General features: G+C 43.6%; 1 protein-coding gene across 6 annotated transcripts in view; it reads left to right on the plus strand.

The window, feature by feature from the left end:
* Positions 1–18817, plus strand: part of LOC110524143 (3',5'-cyclic-AMP phosphodiesterase 4C) — a 165835-nt gene that overhangs the window by 94254 nt on the left and 52764 nt on the right. Inside the window, exon 1 of one of the 6 annotated variants that reach the window (XM_021603511.3) lies at positions 10812–11832. The exons of 4 other annotated variants lie outside the window; for them this stretch is intronic. In XM_021603511.3, coding sequence (XP_021459186.3) covers positions 11702–11832 — 131 coding nt within the window. In that variant the 5' untranslated portion in view covers positions 10812–11701. Of the gene's footprint in view, positions 1–10811; positions 11833–18817 lie in introns of those variants that run through there. One more of the 6 variants, XM_036977957.2, reaches the window with a different exon arrangement.

The raw sequence follows: 18817 nt of genomic DNA on the forward strand, positions 1-18817 counted from the left end.
GACTAAATTACTTGACTTTACCTTCTGCAGGCTCTGGTTTTGTCTAATCTTGATTATTGTCTAGTCATGTGGTCCAGTGCTGCAAGGAAAGACCTAGTTAAGCGGCAGCTGGCCAAGAACAGAGTGGCACTTTTGCTCTTAATTGTAATCAGACGGCTGAAACAGATACTATACATGCCAGTCTCTCTTGGCTAAGAGTTGAGGAGAGACTGACTGCATCCCTTCCTCGTTTTATAAGAAACAATGTGTTGAAAATCCCAAATTGTTTGCATCGTCAACTTACACATAGCTCTGACACACACACTTATCCCACCAGACATGCCACCAGGGGTCTTTTCATAGTCCCCAAATCCAGAAAAAAAATTAAAGAAAACGTACAGTATGATATATAGAGCCCTTATTGCATGGAACTTCCTTCCATCTCATATTGCTCAAATAAACAGAAAACCTTGTTTCAAAAAACAGATAAAGCAACACCTCGTGGCACAATGCCCCCCCCCTATTTAACCTAGATAGTTTGTGTGCATGCATTGATATGTAAGCTTCATGTGCATTTTAAAAAATGTATGTAGTTCTGTCCTTGAGCTGTTCTTGTCTAATGATGTTCTGTATTATGTATGATGTTTCATGTTTTGTGTGGACCCCAGGAAGAGTAGCTGCTGCTTTTGCAACAGCTAATGGGGATCCTAATATAATACCATAATGACAAATGACAAAGCAAAAACAGGTTTGTAGAAATGTTGCTACTTTATTTAAAAAAAACCCAGAAAGAATACCCTTTCTATGAAACTCGAAATTGAGCACAGGTGCATCCTGCTTCCATTTATCATCCTTAAAGATGTTTCTACAACATGATTGGAGTCCACCTGTGGTAAATTCAATTGACTTGACATGTTTTTGAAAGCTACACCCCGGATTTATATAAGGTCGCACAGTTGACATTGCATGTCAGAGCAAAATCCAAGCAATGAGGTCGAAGGAATTGTCCGTAGAGCTCCGAGACAGGATTGTGTCGAGGCACAAATCTGGGGAAGTGTACCAAAAAATTTTGCGGCCTTGAAGGTCCCCAAGAACACATGGAAGAAGTTTAAATGGAAGAAGTTTGGAACCACCAAGACTCTTCTTAGAGCTGGCCACCCGGCCAAACTGAAAAATCAGGGGAGAAGGAACTTGGTCAGGGAGGTGACCAAGGACCCATTGGTCACTTTGACAGAGCTCCAGAGTTCCTTAATGCTAAGAGTCACATCTGGAGGAAACCTGACACCATCCTTACGGTGAAGCATGGTTGTGGTAGCATCATGTTGTGGGGATGTTTTTCAGTGGCAGGGACTGGGAGACTTCCCACTCTTCTGGGAAGGCTTTCCATTAGATGTTGGAACATCACTGCAGGGATTTGCTTCTGTTCAGCCACAAGAGCGTTAGTGCGGTCGGGCACTGATGTTGGGCGATTAGGCCTTCTTCGCAGTCGGTATTCAAATTCATCCCAAAGGTGTTCGATGGGGTTGAGGTCTAGGCTCTGTGCAGGCCAGTCAAGTTCTTCCACACTGTTCTCGACAAACAATTTCTGTATGGACCTCGCTTTGTGCACGGGGGCATCGTCATGCTGAAACAGGAAAGAGCCTTCCCCAAACTGTTGCCACAAAGTTAGAAGCACAGAGTCGTCTAGAGTGTTATTGTATGCTGTAGTATTAAGATTTCCCTTCACTGGAACTAAAGGGCCTAGCCCGAACCTTGAAGAATAGCCCCAGACCATTATTCCTCTTCCACCAAACGTTACAGTTGGCACTTTGAATTGGAGCAGGTAACGTTTGGACGCACCTACTCATTCCAGGGTTTTTCTTTATTTGTACTATTTTCAACATTGTAGAATAATAGCAAAGACATAAAAACTATGAAATAACACATATCGAATCATGTAGGTTAAAGGTGCCTTGAATTCTAAACAAATCACTGACAGTGTCACCAGCAAAGCACCACCACACCTCCTCTTCCATGCTTCACGGTGGGAACCACACATGCGGAGATCATCCGTTCACCTACTCTGCGTCTACTCAGCCAGCTAACGTTAGCTAGCTGGCTAATTAGCTTGCTAGCTAGTTGTTTTGGTCTACCGGTGTCTCCATTTCAGTTAGCACAAACTGACGTTGCATGATACTTGCTTGCTAACCATCTAGTTTGCTCACGTATCTAAAGTTAGATTATCAGCCGCTAATGTTAGGTTAACTGAAATCGACTTTCTACTGTCAGTTTGATAAGCTAGCTAATTTAGCTAGCTGTGTAATCAAATCAAATTGTATTTGTCACATGCGACAAATACAACAGGTGTAGTAGACCTTACAGTGAAATGCTTACTTCTAAGACCATAACCAACAATGCAGTTTAAGAAAATCGCCCCAAAAAGTATGAGATAAGAATAACAAATAATTAAAGAGCAGCAGTAAATAACAATAGCGTGGCCATATACAGGGGGTACCGGTACAGTGTCAATGTGCATGGGCACCGGTGTTGAGGTAATTTAGATAATTATGTAGGTAGTTATAGACTTGGCGCTCCGGTACCGCTTTCCGTGCGGTAGCAGAGAGAACTGTCTATGACTAGGGTGGATGGAGTCTTTGACAATTTTTAGGGCCTTCCTTTGACACCGCCTGGTCTAGAGGTCCTGGATGGCAGGATGCTTGGCCCCAGTGATGTACTGGGCCGTACCTGCTGCCCTCTGTAGTGCCTTGCGGTCGGAGGCCGAGCAGTTTTTATACCAGGCAGTGATGCAACCCGTCAGGATGCTCTAGACGGTGCAGCTGTAGAACCTTTTGAGGATCTGAGGACCCATGCCAAATCTTTTCAGTCTCCTGAGGGGCAGACTTCACTACTGTCTTGGTGTGCTTGGACCATGTTAGTTTGTTGGTGATGTGGACGCCAAGGAACTTGAAGCTCTCAACCTGCTCCACTATAGCCTCGTCAATTAGAATGGGGGCGTGCTTGGTTCTCCTTTTCCTGTAGTCCACAATCATCTCCTTTGTCTTGATAACGTTGAGGGAGAGGTTTTTGTCCTTACACCACACGGTCAGATCTCTGACCTCCTCCCTATAGGCTGTCTCATCATTGTCGGTAATCAGGCCTACCACTGTTGTGTCATCAGCAAACTTAATGATGGTGTTGGAGTTGTGCCTCTGCGTGCAGTCATGAGTGAACAGGGAGTACAGGAGGGAACTGAGTACGCACCCCTGAGGGGCCCCCATGTTGAGGATCAGCGGGGCGGATGTGTTGTTACCTACCCTTACCTCCTGGGGGTGGCCCATCAGAAAGTCCAGGATCCAGTTGCAGAGGGAGGTGTTTAGTCCCAGGGTCCTTAGCATAGTGATGAGCTTTGAGGGCACTATGGTGTTGAACGCTAAGCTGTGGCCAATTAATAGCATTCTCATATAGGTGTTCCTTTCGTCCAGGTGGGAAGGGGCAATATGGAGTGCAATAGAGATTGCATCATCTGTGTATCTGTTGGAGCGGTATGCAAATTAGAGTGGATCTAGGGTTTCTAGGATAATGGTGTTGATGTGGGCCATGACCAGCCTTTCAAAGCAGTTCATGGCTACAGCCGTGAGTGCTACGGGTCGGTAGTCATTTAGGCAGGTTACCTTAGTGTTCTTGGGAACAGGGACTGTGGTGGTCTGCTTGAAACATGTTGGTATTACCGACTCAGACAGGGAGAGGTTGAAAATATCAGTGAAGACACTTGCCAGTTGGTCAGCGCATGCTCAGAGTACACGTCCTGGTAATCCGTCTGGCCCAGCGGCCTTGTGAATGTTGACCTGTTTAAAGGTCTTAGTCACATCGGCTGCAGAGAGCGTGATCACACAGTCGTCCAGAACAGCTGATGACCTTGTGCATGTTTCAGTATTACTTGCCTCGAAGCGAGCATAGAAGCTATTTAGCTCGTCTGGTAGGCTCGTGTCACTGGGCAGCTCTCGGCTGTGCTTCCCTTTGTAGTCTGTAATAGTTTGTAATAGTTTGCAACCCTGACACATCTGACGAGCGTCAGAGCCGGTGAGGTATGGTTCGATTGACGCTTTGCCTGTTTGATTGTTCATCGGAGGACATAGCGGGATTTCTTATAAGCTTCCGGATTAGAGTCCCACTCCTTGAAAGCGGTAGCACTAGCTCATTGCGAATGTTGCCATGGCTTCTGGTTGGGATATGTACGCACAGTCACTGTGGGGACTATGTCCTCGATGCACTTATTGATAAAGCCAGTGACTGATGTGGTGTACTCCTTAATGCCATCAGAAGAATCCCGGAACATATTCCAGTCTGTGCTAGCAAAACAGTCCTGTCATTTAGCATCTGCTTCATCTGACCACTTTTTTATAGACCAAGCAAGCCAGCCAGTACTACAATAGCTGCTTTTAGTAACGCGGGTGTATTTAGATACACTAGCGTTGCTTCCAATTGCACAAAAACAGTCCGCAGGAAGCCAGAAGTTAAGTACAATTCTGTTTTAACTTAGCTACTCTGCCGGTGGGGGGAATTTGAGACAATATCAAAAGGATTGTATTATTAAACAGGCGTTCCAAATGTGGGTCTGTTGTAGACCCAGTTCCTCTCTGCTTACCGCTGCTCTAGAGGCGTCACTACAGACACCTTGGTTCGAATCCAGGCTGTATCACAACCGGCCGTGATTGGGAGTCCCATAGGGGGGCGCACAATTGGCCCAGCATCGGTCTGGGTTTGGCCATTGTAGGCCGTCATTGTAAATAAGTATTTGTTCTTCACTGACTTGCCTAGTTAAATAAAGGTTAACTAAAAATACAAATAAATATAGATATTTTTTTGTTGCTATTTAAACGATTATAACAGTGACCGCGGTCATTTGGCTTACCAATAACCGTCATCCAAAATTCTGTGACCGTCACAGCTCTAGTGTGTGTGTGTATCTGTGTGTACATGTGTACTTTGACTGCTCTGTGTACTGTGCTGTACCAGCCTTGGGGAAAGGAGAATAGGATCGATAGCCCCAACCCTGTCTGCTGATTTCACAACTGGGATGGGGTGCAGTGAGTAACACTGGTGGAGCACACTTTGCTCACTGTGTGCGTGTGTGTGATTGGTGTGTGTTTCCGAGTGGGTGTGTGATTAGCCACACCATTCTCCTATGGAGCCATCCTGCACACTGGTTTGTATTTGTATACTGAATGTGCTTTCACCCACACGTCTCCTATTAGGAGGGAGGCACCACTGGGATGGGTGGTACAATGTGGTATTAGCCTCTCCAGATCAACAGTTGGCTGGGGTCACCAGTAACTCGCCCACTGATCATAGATTCTAACACCACCACAGACAGAGGCCTGAGCATAGTCTGAAAGTGCCCTCGGGTTCAGTTGGGCAGTATTCTGGGATTATGTTCGTGATTTATTTGTTTTCGTCTATTCCGGGCTATTCCGGGCTACCTTTATTTATTTATTTTATTTCACCTTTATTTAACCAGGTAGGCAAGTTGAGAACAAGTTCTCATTTACAATTGCGACCTGGCCAAGATAAAGCAAAGCAGTTCGACACATACAACGACACAGAGTTACACATGGAGTAAAACAAACATACAGTCAATAATACAGTATAAACAAGTCTATATGTGATGTGAGCAAATAAGGTGAGATAAGGGAGGTAAAGGCAAAAAAAGGCCATGGTGGCAAAGTAAATACAATATAGCAAGTAGAGTTACCTTAGAGTTTCAATATCTTACTTTGTTAGTACTGTGTCTCTATAGTGCAAATCTGTTCACACATTTCTTCTGTGCCCCTCATATGCTTCGATTATTTACTTTATGTGTAATGCTAAGCAATGGCCCAGACAATATATGGATCCCTTATAACATTATCATATGATCAGAGGTTTGGAGACGTTCAGATCATCACACTATTCCTACCCCCCCCCCCCCCCACACACACACACACACACCCCTGTTGTCTTGGTCCAATACCTGAAGGACCCCCCCACCAATGCTTTCCAGATGTGCTGATGTCATCGTCACATGAGCGTTTGAGAGAGCCCGTACAATGCCAAGGCCACTGACCGATGTGAAGTACCAAATAACTATGGCCACCACAGTTATGATCTTCACAGGAGGGCTGCCCACATTCCAGCAGCGGCAGAGCTATTGGGGAAGTACAGTGGTGCCATTTTCAGATGAGCACTGAGGAAGAGGGCACATAATAAACCTCATACTTTATATTGCTTAGCAGTTATGCCATTTGTTTAATCAGTTACAATAAACAAGGGGTCAGGCAACTGCCAGTCACATCATTTGGCGGCAGTGTTGGGGTACTTGATGGAGATTGGCGTTATATGTTTCAAAGCAAAACACCGGTGCTTCATCAACCATCGGACCCCACATTGTTTATTTTTCAATTCCTTTGAAAGGTTTTGCTTCGAGTGTGACTCAATAATGAGAGGCTTCAACTAACGAAGCATTGGCTGTAACTTGCATCTCCCTGGCCTGCTACCCCCTCAAAGCCTCTATCAGTGCCCAAGTGATGTTCAGACACTACTGCTATCACTGTTAATACAAGCTGTGGTCTGGTCAGTGTCTCTGAGTGCCTGTCAGTCTGATCTGCTGACTACTGCCACACTGAGAGAGACCCAAAGCATGTCATCCAGGTGGCACTGGGCACTGGAGAGTCTCCAGACTGAGATTACAGTTAGACCAGAGAGTTTGTCCATGTCATATCTCGATCAGCCATTCACGTTTCAAACAGCCCCTTCAAGTCTAGTTTTCCACTAAGAGAGAGAGTGGTTGCATGCATAATGTAGCAAAATGCTTTGAAACATAACATTGCACTCTGTGTTCTTATTGGACAAGTTCACGTTCGTGCCTTCTGAACATGACCCATGCTCTCCCAGGCAGCCATGCAGCCCAAAGAGAACTGGAATGCTAATCAAGGCAGCAATAACACAACACTCCCGGTCTGTCCCCCCGAAATAAAGCCCCGAGCCTGGAATAGTTCCCAGATCTCACCAGGGGGGCCGCAACAGTGGCTCATGTGCGTCACTACTCCAGCTCCATGTATTCAGCATGACCGCCCTTCCCCATCACCCTCCTCCCCCTCCTCTTACTCCCAGAAACCTATTGATTCCTCCATGCCCGGCTCTAAGAGGTGTATGTTTTATTATGCCATGGTTTTGATGTTTCAGAGGGGCATTGAATATTGTGTCAGGGGGAGGTTATTATGTGGTATTTTGGTATGGAGTGACATCTACCGGTTACAGCCTCTTGGATTGCGTTTCACATGAAAGAATTGGTCAATTCCAAAGAGGTTTTGAGAAGTTTAGAAATGTGAGATGTTTTGAAAGGCAGACTCACAGGAATCTCAGGGGAGTAGCATCAATTCCAATGAGTGTTTTAATTTGTGACTTTTGGAAGACTCTTTGCGATCATAGTCACCTGTCCATCTTTACTTTTTTTTACTTTCTAAAAACCACATTTCTGAGAATAATAATATGCTTTTCCAAAAACAATGTAAAAAGTATACAGACTTCCTATGTAGGTGCACTGTTAGTTGTGAATTGATCTCCATAAAAGGGTGCTAGAACATCAGTACCTACAGTGCCTTGCGAAAGTATTCGCCCCCCCTTGAACTTTGCGACCTTTTGCCACATTTCAGGCTTCAAACATAAAGATATAAAACTGTATTTTTTTGTGAAGAATCTACAACAAGTGGGACACAATCATGAAGTGGAACGACATTTATTGGATATTTCAAACTTTTTTAACAAATCAAAAACTGAAAAATTGGGCGTGCAAAATTATTCAGCCCCTTTACTTTCAGTGCAGCAAACTCTCTCCAGAAGTTCAGTGAGGATCTCTGAATGATCCAATGTTGACCTAAATGACTAATGATGATAAATACAATCCACCTGTGTGTAATCAAGTCTCCGTATAAATGCACCTGCACTGTGATAGTCTCAGAGGTCCGTTAAAAGCGCAGAGAGCATCATGAAGAACAAGAAACACACCAGGCAGGTCCGAGATACTGTTGTGAAGAAGTTTAAAGCCGGATTTGGATACAAAAAGATTTCCCAAGCTTTAAACATCCCAAGGAGCACTGTGCAAGCGATAATATTGAAATGGAAGGAGTATCAGACCACTGCAAATCTACCAAGACCTGGCCGTCCCTCTAAACTTTCAGCTCATACAAGGAGAAGACTGATCAGAGATGCAGCCAAGAGGCCCATGGTCACTCTGGATGAACTGCAGAGATCTACAGCTGAGGTGGGAGACTCTGTCCATAGGACAACAATCAGTCGTATATTGCACAAATCTGGCCTTTATGGAAGAGTGGCAAGAAGAAAGCCATTTCTTAAAGATATCCATAAAAAGTGTTGTTTAAAGTTTGCCACAAGCCACCTGGGAGACACACCAAACATGTGGAAGAAGGTGCTCTGGTCAGATGAAACCAAAATTGAACTTTTTGGCAACAATGCAAGACGTTATGTTTGGCGTAAAAGCAACACAGCTGAACACACCATCCCCACTGTCAAACATGGTGGTGGCAGCATCATGGTTTGGGCCTGCTTTTCTTCAGCAGGGACAGGGAAGATGGTTAAAATTGATGGGAAGATGGATGGAGCCAAATACAGGACCATTCTGGAAGAAAACCTGATGGAGTCTGCAAAAGACCTGAGACTGGGACGGAGATTTGTCTTCCAACAAGACAATGATCCAAAACATAAAGCAAAATCTACAATGGAATGGTTCAAAAATAAACATATCCAGGTGTTAGAATGGCCAAGTCAAAGTCCAGACCTGAATCCAATCGAGAATCTGTGGAAAGAACTGAAAACTGCTGTTCACAAATGCTCTCCATCCAACCTCACTGAGCTCGAGCTGTTTTGCAAGGAGGAATGGGAAAAAAATTCAGTCTCTCGATGTGCAAAACTGATAGAGACATACCCCAAGCGACTTACAGCTGTAATCGCAGCAAAAGGTGGTGCTACAAAGTATTAACTTAAGGGGGCTGAATAATTTTGCACGCCCAATTTTTCAGTTTTTGATTTGTTAAAAAAGTTTGAAATATCCAATAAATGTCGTTCCACTTCATGATTGTGTCCCACTTGTTGTTGATTCTTCACAAAAAAATACAGTTTTATATCTTTATGTTTGAAGCCTGAAATGTGGCAAAAGGTCGCAAAGTTCAAGGGGGCCGAATACTTTCGCAAGGCACTGTAAATGATAAGCCTTTAATAATTAGCCTTTAATAATTAGACTTTGTCATTAAAACAACAGAAATAAAACATTCCATTGTCAAGCAATTGAACAAAATAATGGGCTTAGATTTTTGGATGAAGGGCACGTACGGTTCGCTCGACTCCACTCCACTAGGCAGGCACATGGTGATCCAGTGCCTACCCAACGGTACTCCAGCCAGTCCACAGAGGGTGACAATGCATAGCACGGAGCACTCTGATCTAGATGTGGCTCCTCATAGGGGAGGGAACGCAGCATGGCACAGAGGCACATTCTTTGAAAGCCACCCAGCCCAGTGTCTTTTTCAAGACCCAGCATGTTTGTCAGGCACGTTGCGCAATGATCAGAGGGTCCGATGTATGCAGCTTATGTGTGTCCCTGTCTGTCATAGATTGTCCAGATCTATAAGATGCCTTCAACAGTCATGCTAACTGGAATGTATTTACCCTCAGTGCTCAACTGCTGCTGATGGCTTTAGTTTTCGTTGATGTTTCAGGAATGTCTCTTACTGTAGGTCAGGTCTTCAATGTTCGGACCAATTCCATTTAAATTCAGAGTTTATTGTATTTTATTGAACCCAGACTATATTTGATTACATGTATTTGAACCATGTAAGACTTTATGGTATTAGCTTTGGATATTTTTTTTATATTTACTTATTTAGTGATAAACGTTCTCTCCCGGTTTTCCCCAGGTGGCTGGCAGTACCAGCAAGATTGCAGACAGGGAAATTCTATTTTAATCGCTCAGCACTGTGCCTGTCATTGGTGTGTGTGACAGATTTATGTCGTCGTCGTTCCCATCTCCTTAGCAGAGAGAGAAGGTCAGAGGTCATATACCTGGGTTGTGTTCATTAGGCACTGAACGGAAAACATTTTGCAATGGAAAACAAAAATGTGTGTTTTTTTATAACACTGTGTTTTCACACTTGCGTGACTTTCAAAAGGCTCCCCTTATCAATTCCCCTCCAACATGTCTGCCAACATGCCACCCCGGGCTCTGTGCCCTCTTCCCCAGTATACAAATATCTACCCCTGATTTCATTAGTAACGCTTTGTGAGCTCATGGGCCGTTTCAGTCCACTGCTTTCTCTGACCTTATTGATCTGGGCTCTGGCTCTAGGTCTGGGCAGATGACTTTTGGAGATTTTCTTGTCTGGGATCAGGTGAAGACTGTCATGTAGTAAACATGCTAAAACAGGAGTGGGTGATCGCCGATGGTGAGGGCTGATATGGGTGCCGGATTTTTCCCCAGACAAGTAGTAACACACCCCATACTACTAATCTCAACTAATCATTGTCTTCCATTCAGGCTTTTGTCAGTAGAAACTGTTCTCCGTTTTATTGTGACACACTTCAATGTGTTACTGTCATAGTGTATTTTTCTCTCTTGAAAAAAAGACAGAAGTCTAAGCAATGTCATGTGAGAGTTGATATATTAATATGTCTTGAGGCACATATTTCAGGTATTTATGGTATTTAGATGTATGGTATATAGCATATAGAGCATTTAAAGAGTTAAACCTGGAGATACTGAGAGGGTAGGAGCCATGCTGCCTCTGAGACCGCCCCTGTTTTTTCTGACCTCACAGTTCAACTGGCATACACATACACAGGAAGGGAACACTAGCACAGGCACACAGCCACATGATATAGCGAGACTTGCACACAAACAGACACTTATTGAGTTTTCAAGAGGGTCCATGTCTTCAGCTGTCAGAGGGAGTTGAGACTTAGAGGTGGAAGACTGGGTTTAGAAGAATTGCAGAGGAGAGAAAGACACTGATGAGGAGTGAGACAGAAAGGGGAGAGTGGGAGAGCTTTCTGATCGAGCCTTCATGTAGAGATTGTTCAAAAAGACAGTGAGAGCCAGACATAGGAATGGAAAGGAGAAAATCAAGCTAGTTGATCTGCATTTTGTTTATTTTGACCTTCATCTGGATAGAAAAGGAATTCCATATTGTCCATTTAAGGGAGCTTCACTCTTGCTTCTACAACTGTTGAACATGTGCTTGGTGACAAACTCAGCTCGTTCTGTCCCTCAACCACATCTAAGGATGTTATCCGGGAGAAAAAAAATGATTTTTTGAAACACACAGCAGCTTTTCAAGAGGCGGATTTTTAAATGTTTTTGACAGGAATGTTGGTGGGAAATACCAAGGAGGATTTCCCTCAAAGCCTCAGACTTTCTCCCAGATTCTCGCAGGGATTGTCTTGCTGTTTTGGCTTTTCTTGTAATTGCGGCATCTTCGGTCCTCTCTGTTTGACATATCATTCATTTGAGCGGCAATGGGAACCAGGTGCGGCGTGAGGAAAGCAGCAGGGTCGCGCGAAAGGAGACGGACAAGAGCACTCTAATGTTCCCACCGTAGCTTTCAAAAGGAGAAGGAAACTAAGGAAAGCAGAGAAAAAAAGTAGAAAGTTGGGAAAAGAGGGAGCGAGAGGAGGAGTGAATAAAGGGGGGAGAAATATGAGTTTGCCAACAAACTGTGTATTCATGGCCCCCACCACGGACCGGTCGTTCAAAGTGCGGAATGGGAATATCTGTGGATCCCCGTGCGCAGTCAACCGGCCCATTGACATTGTCCAGAAGCGCAGGCGGTAAATGCACCACCTTATTATTCCCTCTCACCTATTGTCCCAGATGCTGCATGTAATCATTTCCATGTAAAAAGACCAATGAAGACCAACGTGAGGTTTATAGGAGCATGTCAAATGAAAGATAAGAGTCTGTTTTTTTTTTAGAAATTAAGGCATATATAAATGTTTCAACCATGTTCTATCCTAAATATTAGGAATTAGCAGAGGCTTTTATATATGGTCAAACAGATAGAAGAGGGGCCTTAAAAACATCTTAAAAGGTATTATAAATACATCAAAACACAATAATGCTGAATTAAAGACCCCTGCCAACTAATATCAACACTTATATTTAGTTTTGGAGAGAAGACTTGCCTTGTTTATTTTTTTAGAAACATTGCCCTGTGCCTTGATATTCTTTTAGCAAAAACGCACATATCTTTAAGATATTTTCTAATTTCTCTCGTTCATCAGGAGGGAGGATAATGAAAGTTCACAGAAGTAAGTAAAGGTTGACCTAACAATTAGTTATTGTGTTTTTAGGGATATCTATTTGGTTTATAAATTAAGTAAAATTATGAATTATTCAATTAAAATGTGAAATTCCGTTACCAAACTGGAAATGGGATTTCAGAAAAATCTGTAATGGAATTACTGCAATTGAATTGGCTACAGTGGGAAATCATAGTAGGCACAAACCATTGTTGAGTCACCTGCTACAGTCCTCCCTTCCACTGGCATACTGGTACTGTATGTTCAGCTCATAACTGTTTTCTTTCTGTTTCTGTCATCTGGTGTTCAAAGCAAGAGTGTAAAGAACCACAACCCCTCCCTCCCCCCCTCTCTCTCTTGATCTGCCTCTCTCCTCTCTCTCTCGATCTGCCTCTCTCCTCTCTCTCGATCTGCCTCTCTCTCTCGATCTGCCTCTCTCCTCTCTCTCTCGATCTGCCTCTCTCTCTCTCGATCTGCCTCTCTCCTCTCTCTCTTCTATCTCTCCAGTTAATGTCACCTCTCCCGGCTCTTACTCACACCCCTCTCTTTCCATTTACTGTAACCAGCATCCTTACCGACTGACACTGGACTTCCATGTTCATTGAAAAGTAGTTGAAATTTGGTCAGTCCGCCCTGGCCTTGATTCCTACATACACAGACGTTTTTTTCTTCCGTATTGTCCGGACTGGACCAGTTTTAATTTCAACATCTACAGAGGTTGATTTTTGGTCCGTTCCCGGACCAGCCTTGATAGGGCGCAAACATAGACCTCCATGATTTGGTCTTGTTTGGGGGCAAAGCTCTTTAAAATAACAGCCATTGCATATAATAATACCCAAATATGCAAAGGAGGGTATTGCATATGTATACCTTTTGTACCTATTTAAGATACATCACCATGAAGAGAGTTACGTTCATATCCATAATTATGCATTTCTGGGTAGTACAGATCACGGTCACCTGATGAAATTCCGTTACCGCAATCCATTACCAAGTGTAAGTCCACTTCACTTACTGTAGTTCAATAACCAAAAGAGAACAGATGTAATGTCGTAGCTGACACCCCATTTTTTAAAAATTTTTATCTTAATTCGGAGCAGATATTTAAGAGGTTTTGGAAAATGTGGTAACACATTAAAAATGAAATTCTGTTCCCAAACTTTGATCGGCACAATTCTTCCAGTAAATGTGTTTTTGTAAAATGTTCTGTTCAAATTGTTAAAAGTAGTCCTTATGGGTAGAGTTGTATGGTTTGTTAAACTTTGAAATCAATGGATTTTGTTTGGCTTAAATTTAAAGTGAGTCTCAGCGCAATTCCTTTACCCTGGAATTGTCCATGTGTCTGTAATGAACATGATAGGAGACAGAGCTGGTTTCAAGTGCAGAGCGCAGCAGGTGTTTATTGGAAGGGACCATAGGAGGAGGTAGGGTCCAGGGGCAGGCAGAAGGTCATACACAGTAGGTCCAAAATGGCAACAGTACAGGCAAGGAATAGGCAAAAAAAGAGTTGTGAGTGAGGCAGGCAAAAACTATCATACACGGGAGGAGTGAAGGACGGGGAAAAAAACAGCACTCCGAAAGAAGTGTGTCTCAACAAACAACACCCCCACAGTGATGGGGTGCAAGGAACTGAACGGAATAGTGTGGGATGATGACATGCAGGTGTGTGAACAGGTGATTAAAATTCCAGTAATTGGGATCTGGAGAGTGAGCTGGAAAAGTGGGCTGCGTTCCGAGGATCTAAATGTTTGAGAGTGTGAGTTGGACGCAGACTTTACAGTTTCATTTTCAGCACCCACACACATGTGTGCTTTTAGGCCAGTTTCACTTTAACACAGCTCTTTCATCCTATCTTGGTGTGGGTTTTGTGTCACCCTTTGTTACCACAAGCTATGCTTGAATCTTAGTAGTCGTGGGAGCTTTTTTGTTGTTGAAGTTTTTATGACTTTGTTCGGTATTAGGATGTTTCTCAGTTACGTAGCTGTGGATATAGCCATGACTGTGACTGGACTACGACTGTCAGGCTAGAATGATGTGGCCAGAGGGTTTATTTTAATGAAGAACACATGGCTTCTCAGCACAGGTGAAATCAGAGGTCTTCTGGTCTGTGACAGACTTATTACCACTACTGGCATTCACACCACACACACACACGTTCACGTGTGGCTCACACCACACTCAACAGATGGCAATATGTGAAAGAGACCATTATGTTAGCTATATAGTTTGTACCCCATGGACTCTCGTTCACGTTAGTCTCAGTGCTCCAGTTTACAGAAGCAAAATGGAAATAGGACTAATTCTGTATCTGACATTTGAAAACGCATGACGACAAACCTCTTCACCGCAGAAACAAAGTCTGTTTATAATGTCAGGCCCAAATGTTTAAAACACTTCAAAAGTCTAACACTTCAAAGTCTAATGAACGTTGAGTCAGGCGTATTTATAGACCAGTGTGGTGGGCCGATGAATTGAACATATGCAACTAATAACACAGTAAAAATCTGTTTAGACAAAAACTATGTATACTGTATAATCTTCCAAATCCTCTAACTAGCCTCTCATCATTTTAGTTTCCGCTAATGCCAACAAGCAGCCCTCCTTCCAATGCTGTGCTTTTCAATATTAATGCTTTGAGCACAACTTGATTAAGCCATGAGTAGGAATAGATTATTTATAGTTAATGCTGAGGAAGAGGTTGTTGTTCTGGCACCACACTGCCAGTTCTCTGACCTCCTCTATATAGGCTGTCTCATAGTTGTCGGTGATCAGGCCTACCACTGTTATGTTGTCAGCAATCTTAATGATGGTGTTGGAGTTGTGTTTGGCCACGCAGTCATGGGACAACAGGGAGTACAGGAGGGGACTAAGTACACACCACTGAGGGGCCCCAGTGTTAAGGATCAGCGTGACAGACATGTTGTTGCCTACCCTTACCACCTGGGGGCGGGCCCATCAGGAAGTCCAGGATCCAGTTGCAAAGGGAGGTGTTTAGTCCCAGGGTCCTTAGCTTAGTGATGAGCTTCGTGGGCACTATGGTGTTGAATGTTAAGCTGTAGTCAATGAACAGCATTCTCACATAGGTGTTCCTTTTGTCCAGGAGGGAAAGGGCAATGTGTGGAGTGCTATTGAGATTGCGCCATCTGTGGATCTGTTGGGGCGGTATGCAAATTGGAGTGGGTCTAGGGTATCCGGAAGGATGTTGTTGTGAGCCATGACCAGCCTTTCAAAGCACTACATGGCTACCGACGTGAGTGCTACTGGGCGCTAATCATTGAGGCAGGTTACCTTGGCTTCCTTGGGCACAGGGACTATGGTGGTCTGCTTGAAACATGTTGGTATTACAGACTCTGTCAGGGAGAGGTTGAAAATTTCAGTGAAGACACTTGCCAGTTGGTCCGTGCATGCTTTGAGTACACGTCCTGGTAATGTGTCTGGCCCCGCAGCTTTGTGAATGTTGAACTGTTTAAAGGTCTTGCTCAGATCGGCTACTGAGAGTGTTATTACACAGTCATCCAGAACAGCTGGTGCTCTCGTGCATGCTTCAGTGTTGCTTGCCTCGAAGGGGCATAAAAGGCATTTAGCTCTTCTGGTAGGCTCGCGTCACTGGGAAGCTCGCGTCTGGCTTTCCCTTTGTAGTCTGTAATAGTTTTCAAGCTCTGCCACATCCGACGAACTTCAGAGCCGGTGTAATTAGGATTCAACCTGAATCCTGTATTGACACTTTGCTTGTTTCATGGTTCGTTTGAGAGCATAGCGGGATCTCTTTCAAGCGTCCGAATTAGTGTCCCGCTCCTTGAAAGCGGCAGCTTTAGCCTTTAGCTCGATGTGGATGTTGCCTGTAATCCATGGCTTTTGGTTGGGATATGTACGTACAGTCACTGTGGGGATGACGTCGTCAATGCACTTATTGATGACTGAGGTGGTATACTCCTCAATGCCATTGGATGAATCCCGCAACATATTACAGTCTGTGTTAGCAAAACAGTCCTGTAGTGTAGCATCCGCGTCATCTGACCACTTCCGTATTGAGCAAGTCACTGGTACTGCCTGCTTTAGTTTAAGCTTGTAAGCAGAAATGCGGAGGATAGAATTATGGTCAGATTTGCCGAATGGATGGCGGTGGAGAGCTTTGTATGCATCTCTGTGTGTGGAGTAAAGGTGGTCTGGAGTTTTTTTCCCTCTGGTTGCACGTGATATTCTGGTAAAAAAATGTGTTCAACTGATTTAAATTTGCCTGCATTAAAGTTCCCAGCCACCACTAGGAGTGCCGCTTCTGGATGAACATTTTATTGCATGCTTATGGCCTTATAGAGTTGGTTGAGAGCGGTCTTAGTGCCAGCATCGGTCTGTGGTAGTAAATAGACGGCTACGAATAATATAGATGAGAACTCTGTTGGTAGATAGTGTGGTCTACAGCTTATCATCAGGTACTCTACCTCAGGCGAGCAATACCTCGAGACTTCTATAGGGGCAGAATCGTAGGTTCATCAATTTTATTTTCCAATGATTGCATGTTAACCAGTAGAACGGATGGATTTAGGAGTTTACTCGCTCGCCTACGGATTCTCAGAAGGAAGCCCGACCTGCGCCCCCTTTTCCTCTGTCTTTTCTTCATGCAAACGACTGGGATTTGAGCCTGTTCCTGGGAAAGCAATATATCCTTCTCGTCGAACTCATTAAAGGAAAAAGTTTATTCCAGTTTGTGGTGAGTAATCGCTGTTCTAAGAGATGGTAGCAGCAACATTATGTACAAAATAATTTAAAATAAAAGTTACAAACAACGTAAAAAAAAACTAACAAAATAGCACAGTTGGTTAGGAGCATGTAAAACATCAGCCATCCTCTTCATACTACCATCGTACTATGGCGCCAAAGAGGATCATTGCTAGACATTTTCAAGTCTTGACATAGATTTTCAAGCTGATTTAAGTCAAAACTGTAACTAGGCCACTCAGGAAGTGGTACAAGCGGGATGGATGTTTTGGAATATTTTTTATTCTGTACAGGTTCCCTTCTTTTCCCTCTATCAATTAGGTTAGTATTGTGGAGTAACTACAATGTTGTTGATCCATTCTCAGTTTTCTCCCATCACAGTCATTAACCTCTGTAACTGTTTTAGTCACTATTGACCTGATGGTGAAATCCCTGAGTGGTTTCCTTCCTCTCCGGCAACTGAGTTAGGAAGGACTCCTGTATCTTTGTAGTGACTGGGTATATTAATACACCATCCAAAGTATAATTCATTATTTCACCATGCTCAAAGGGATATTCAATGTCTTTTAAAAAAAACATTTTTTACCCAACTACCAATAGTGATCCTTCTTTGCGAGGCATTGGAAAACCTACTTAGTCTTTGTGGTTGAATCTGTGTTTGAAATGTACTGCTCGACTGAGAAACCTTACAGATAATTGTAAGTGTGGGGTACAGAGATGAGGTAGTCATTCAAAATAATGTTAATTAAAAACTATTGTTGTACACACCGTGAGTCCATGCAACTTATTATTTGACTTGTTAAGCAAAATTTTACTCCTGAACTTTTTTAGGCTTGCCATAACAAAGGGGTTGAATACTTATTGACTCAAAATGTTTCAGCTTTTCATTTTTTTATCATTAGTACAAACTTTGGAAAACATAATTCCCCTTTGACTTTATGGGGTATTGTGTGTAGGCCAGTGACAAAAAAATTCTAAATTTAATCCATTTTAAATGCAGGCTGTAAAACAACAACATTTGGAAAAAGTCGAGGGGTGTGAATACTTTCTTTCAATGCCATTCCCTCTATATCTTCTTGACTACTCAGTCAAAACCAATACCTTAGCTTTTAGGACGAGACAAACACTTGCATCAAAATGTCTGAATTTCCAAGAAGATATTGAGTTTTCTGTTGTTCCCCTGTACAGTCATTGTTTTGTTGAGTACATTTGACTCATCCAAGCTACCTGCTTACTGGTTTGGACAGAATGCGTTGACGTCACCAGTTCCGTTTTGCATAACAAGAACAAATTTGGTAGCAAACAATGCCCCATGCTGACTGGGTTAAAACCTGTGGAGTGGTCTTATCTGGTGTCCATCAAGCCCCACTGTGCTAGTTTATCTGCACAGCCTTGCTCCAACGACTCAGAAACCACTGGTGACGTCAACGCACACCCACTCTCAGACGCCTCAACCTCTGTGGTCAATGACTTGGGGCCTCTGGCACAGATAGGGAGACAAGTAGGACTGTGAGAAAGTGTGTGCATGCTTGTGTGTTGATGTGTGTGTGTGCGGATGTGCTTGTTTGAGAATATAACAACACACACAAGCCACCGCAGCCTAGCCTCTCTGTCTACACTTTCTGCCCAAACTCTCAACACTGTCACCAACAATAATATTCTCTCTAAACTGCGCGCCTGCGCAGCCGCACACCTACTCCAGGACTGCCGCCCAGAAGAAATGCCATGCCGCGCGGAGACGCAAGAGATTTAACTTCACTGAGTTCGCCCCATTAGTTTGCACTATATTGATCAACGT

This window comes from Oncorhynchus mykiss, chromosome 5 (assembly GCF_057628025.1).
Source record: "Oncorhynchus mykiss isolate SJ-2025 chromosome 5, ASM5762802v1, whole genome shotgun sequence".
Taxonomy (NCBI): Eukaryota; Metazoa; Chordata; class Actinopteri; order Salmoniformes; family Salmonidae; genus Oncorhynchus; species Oncorhynchus mykiss.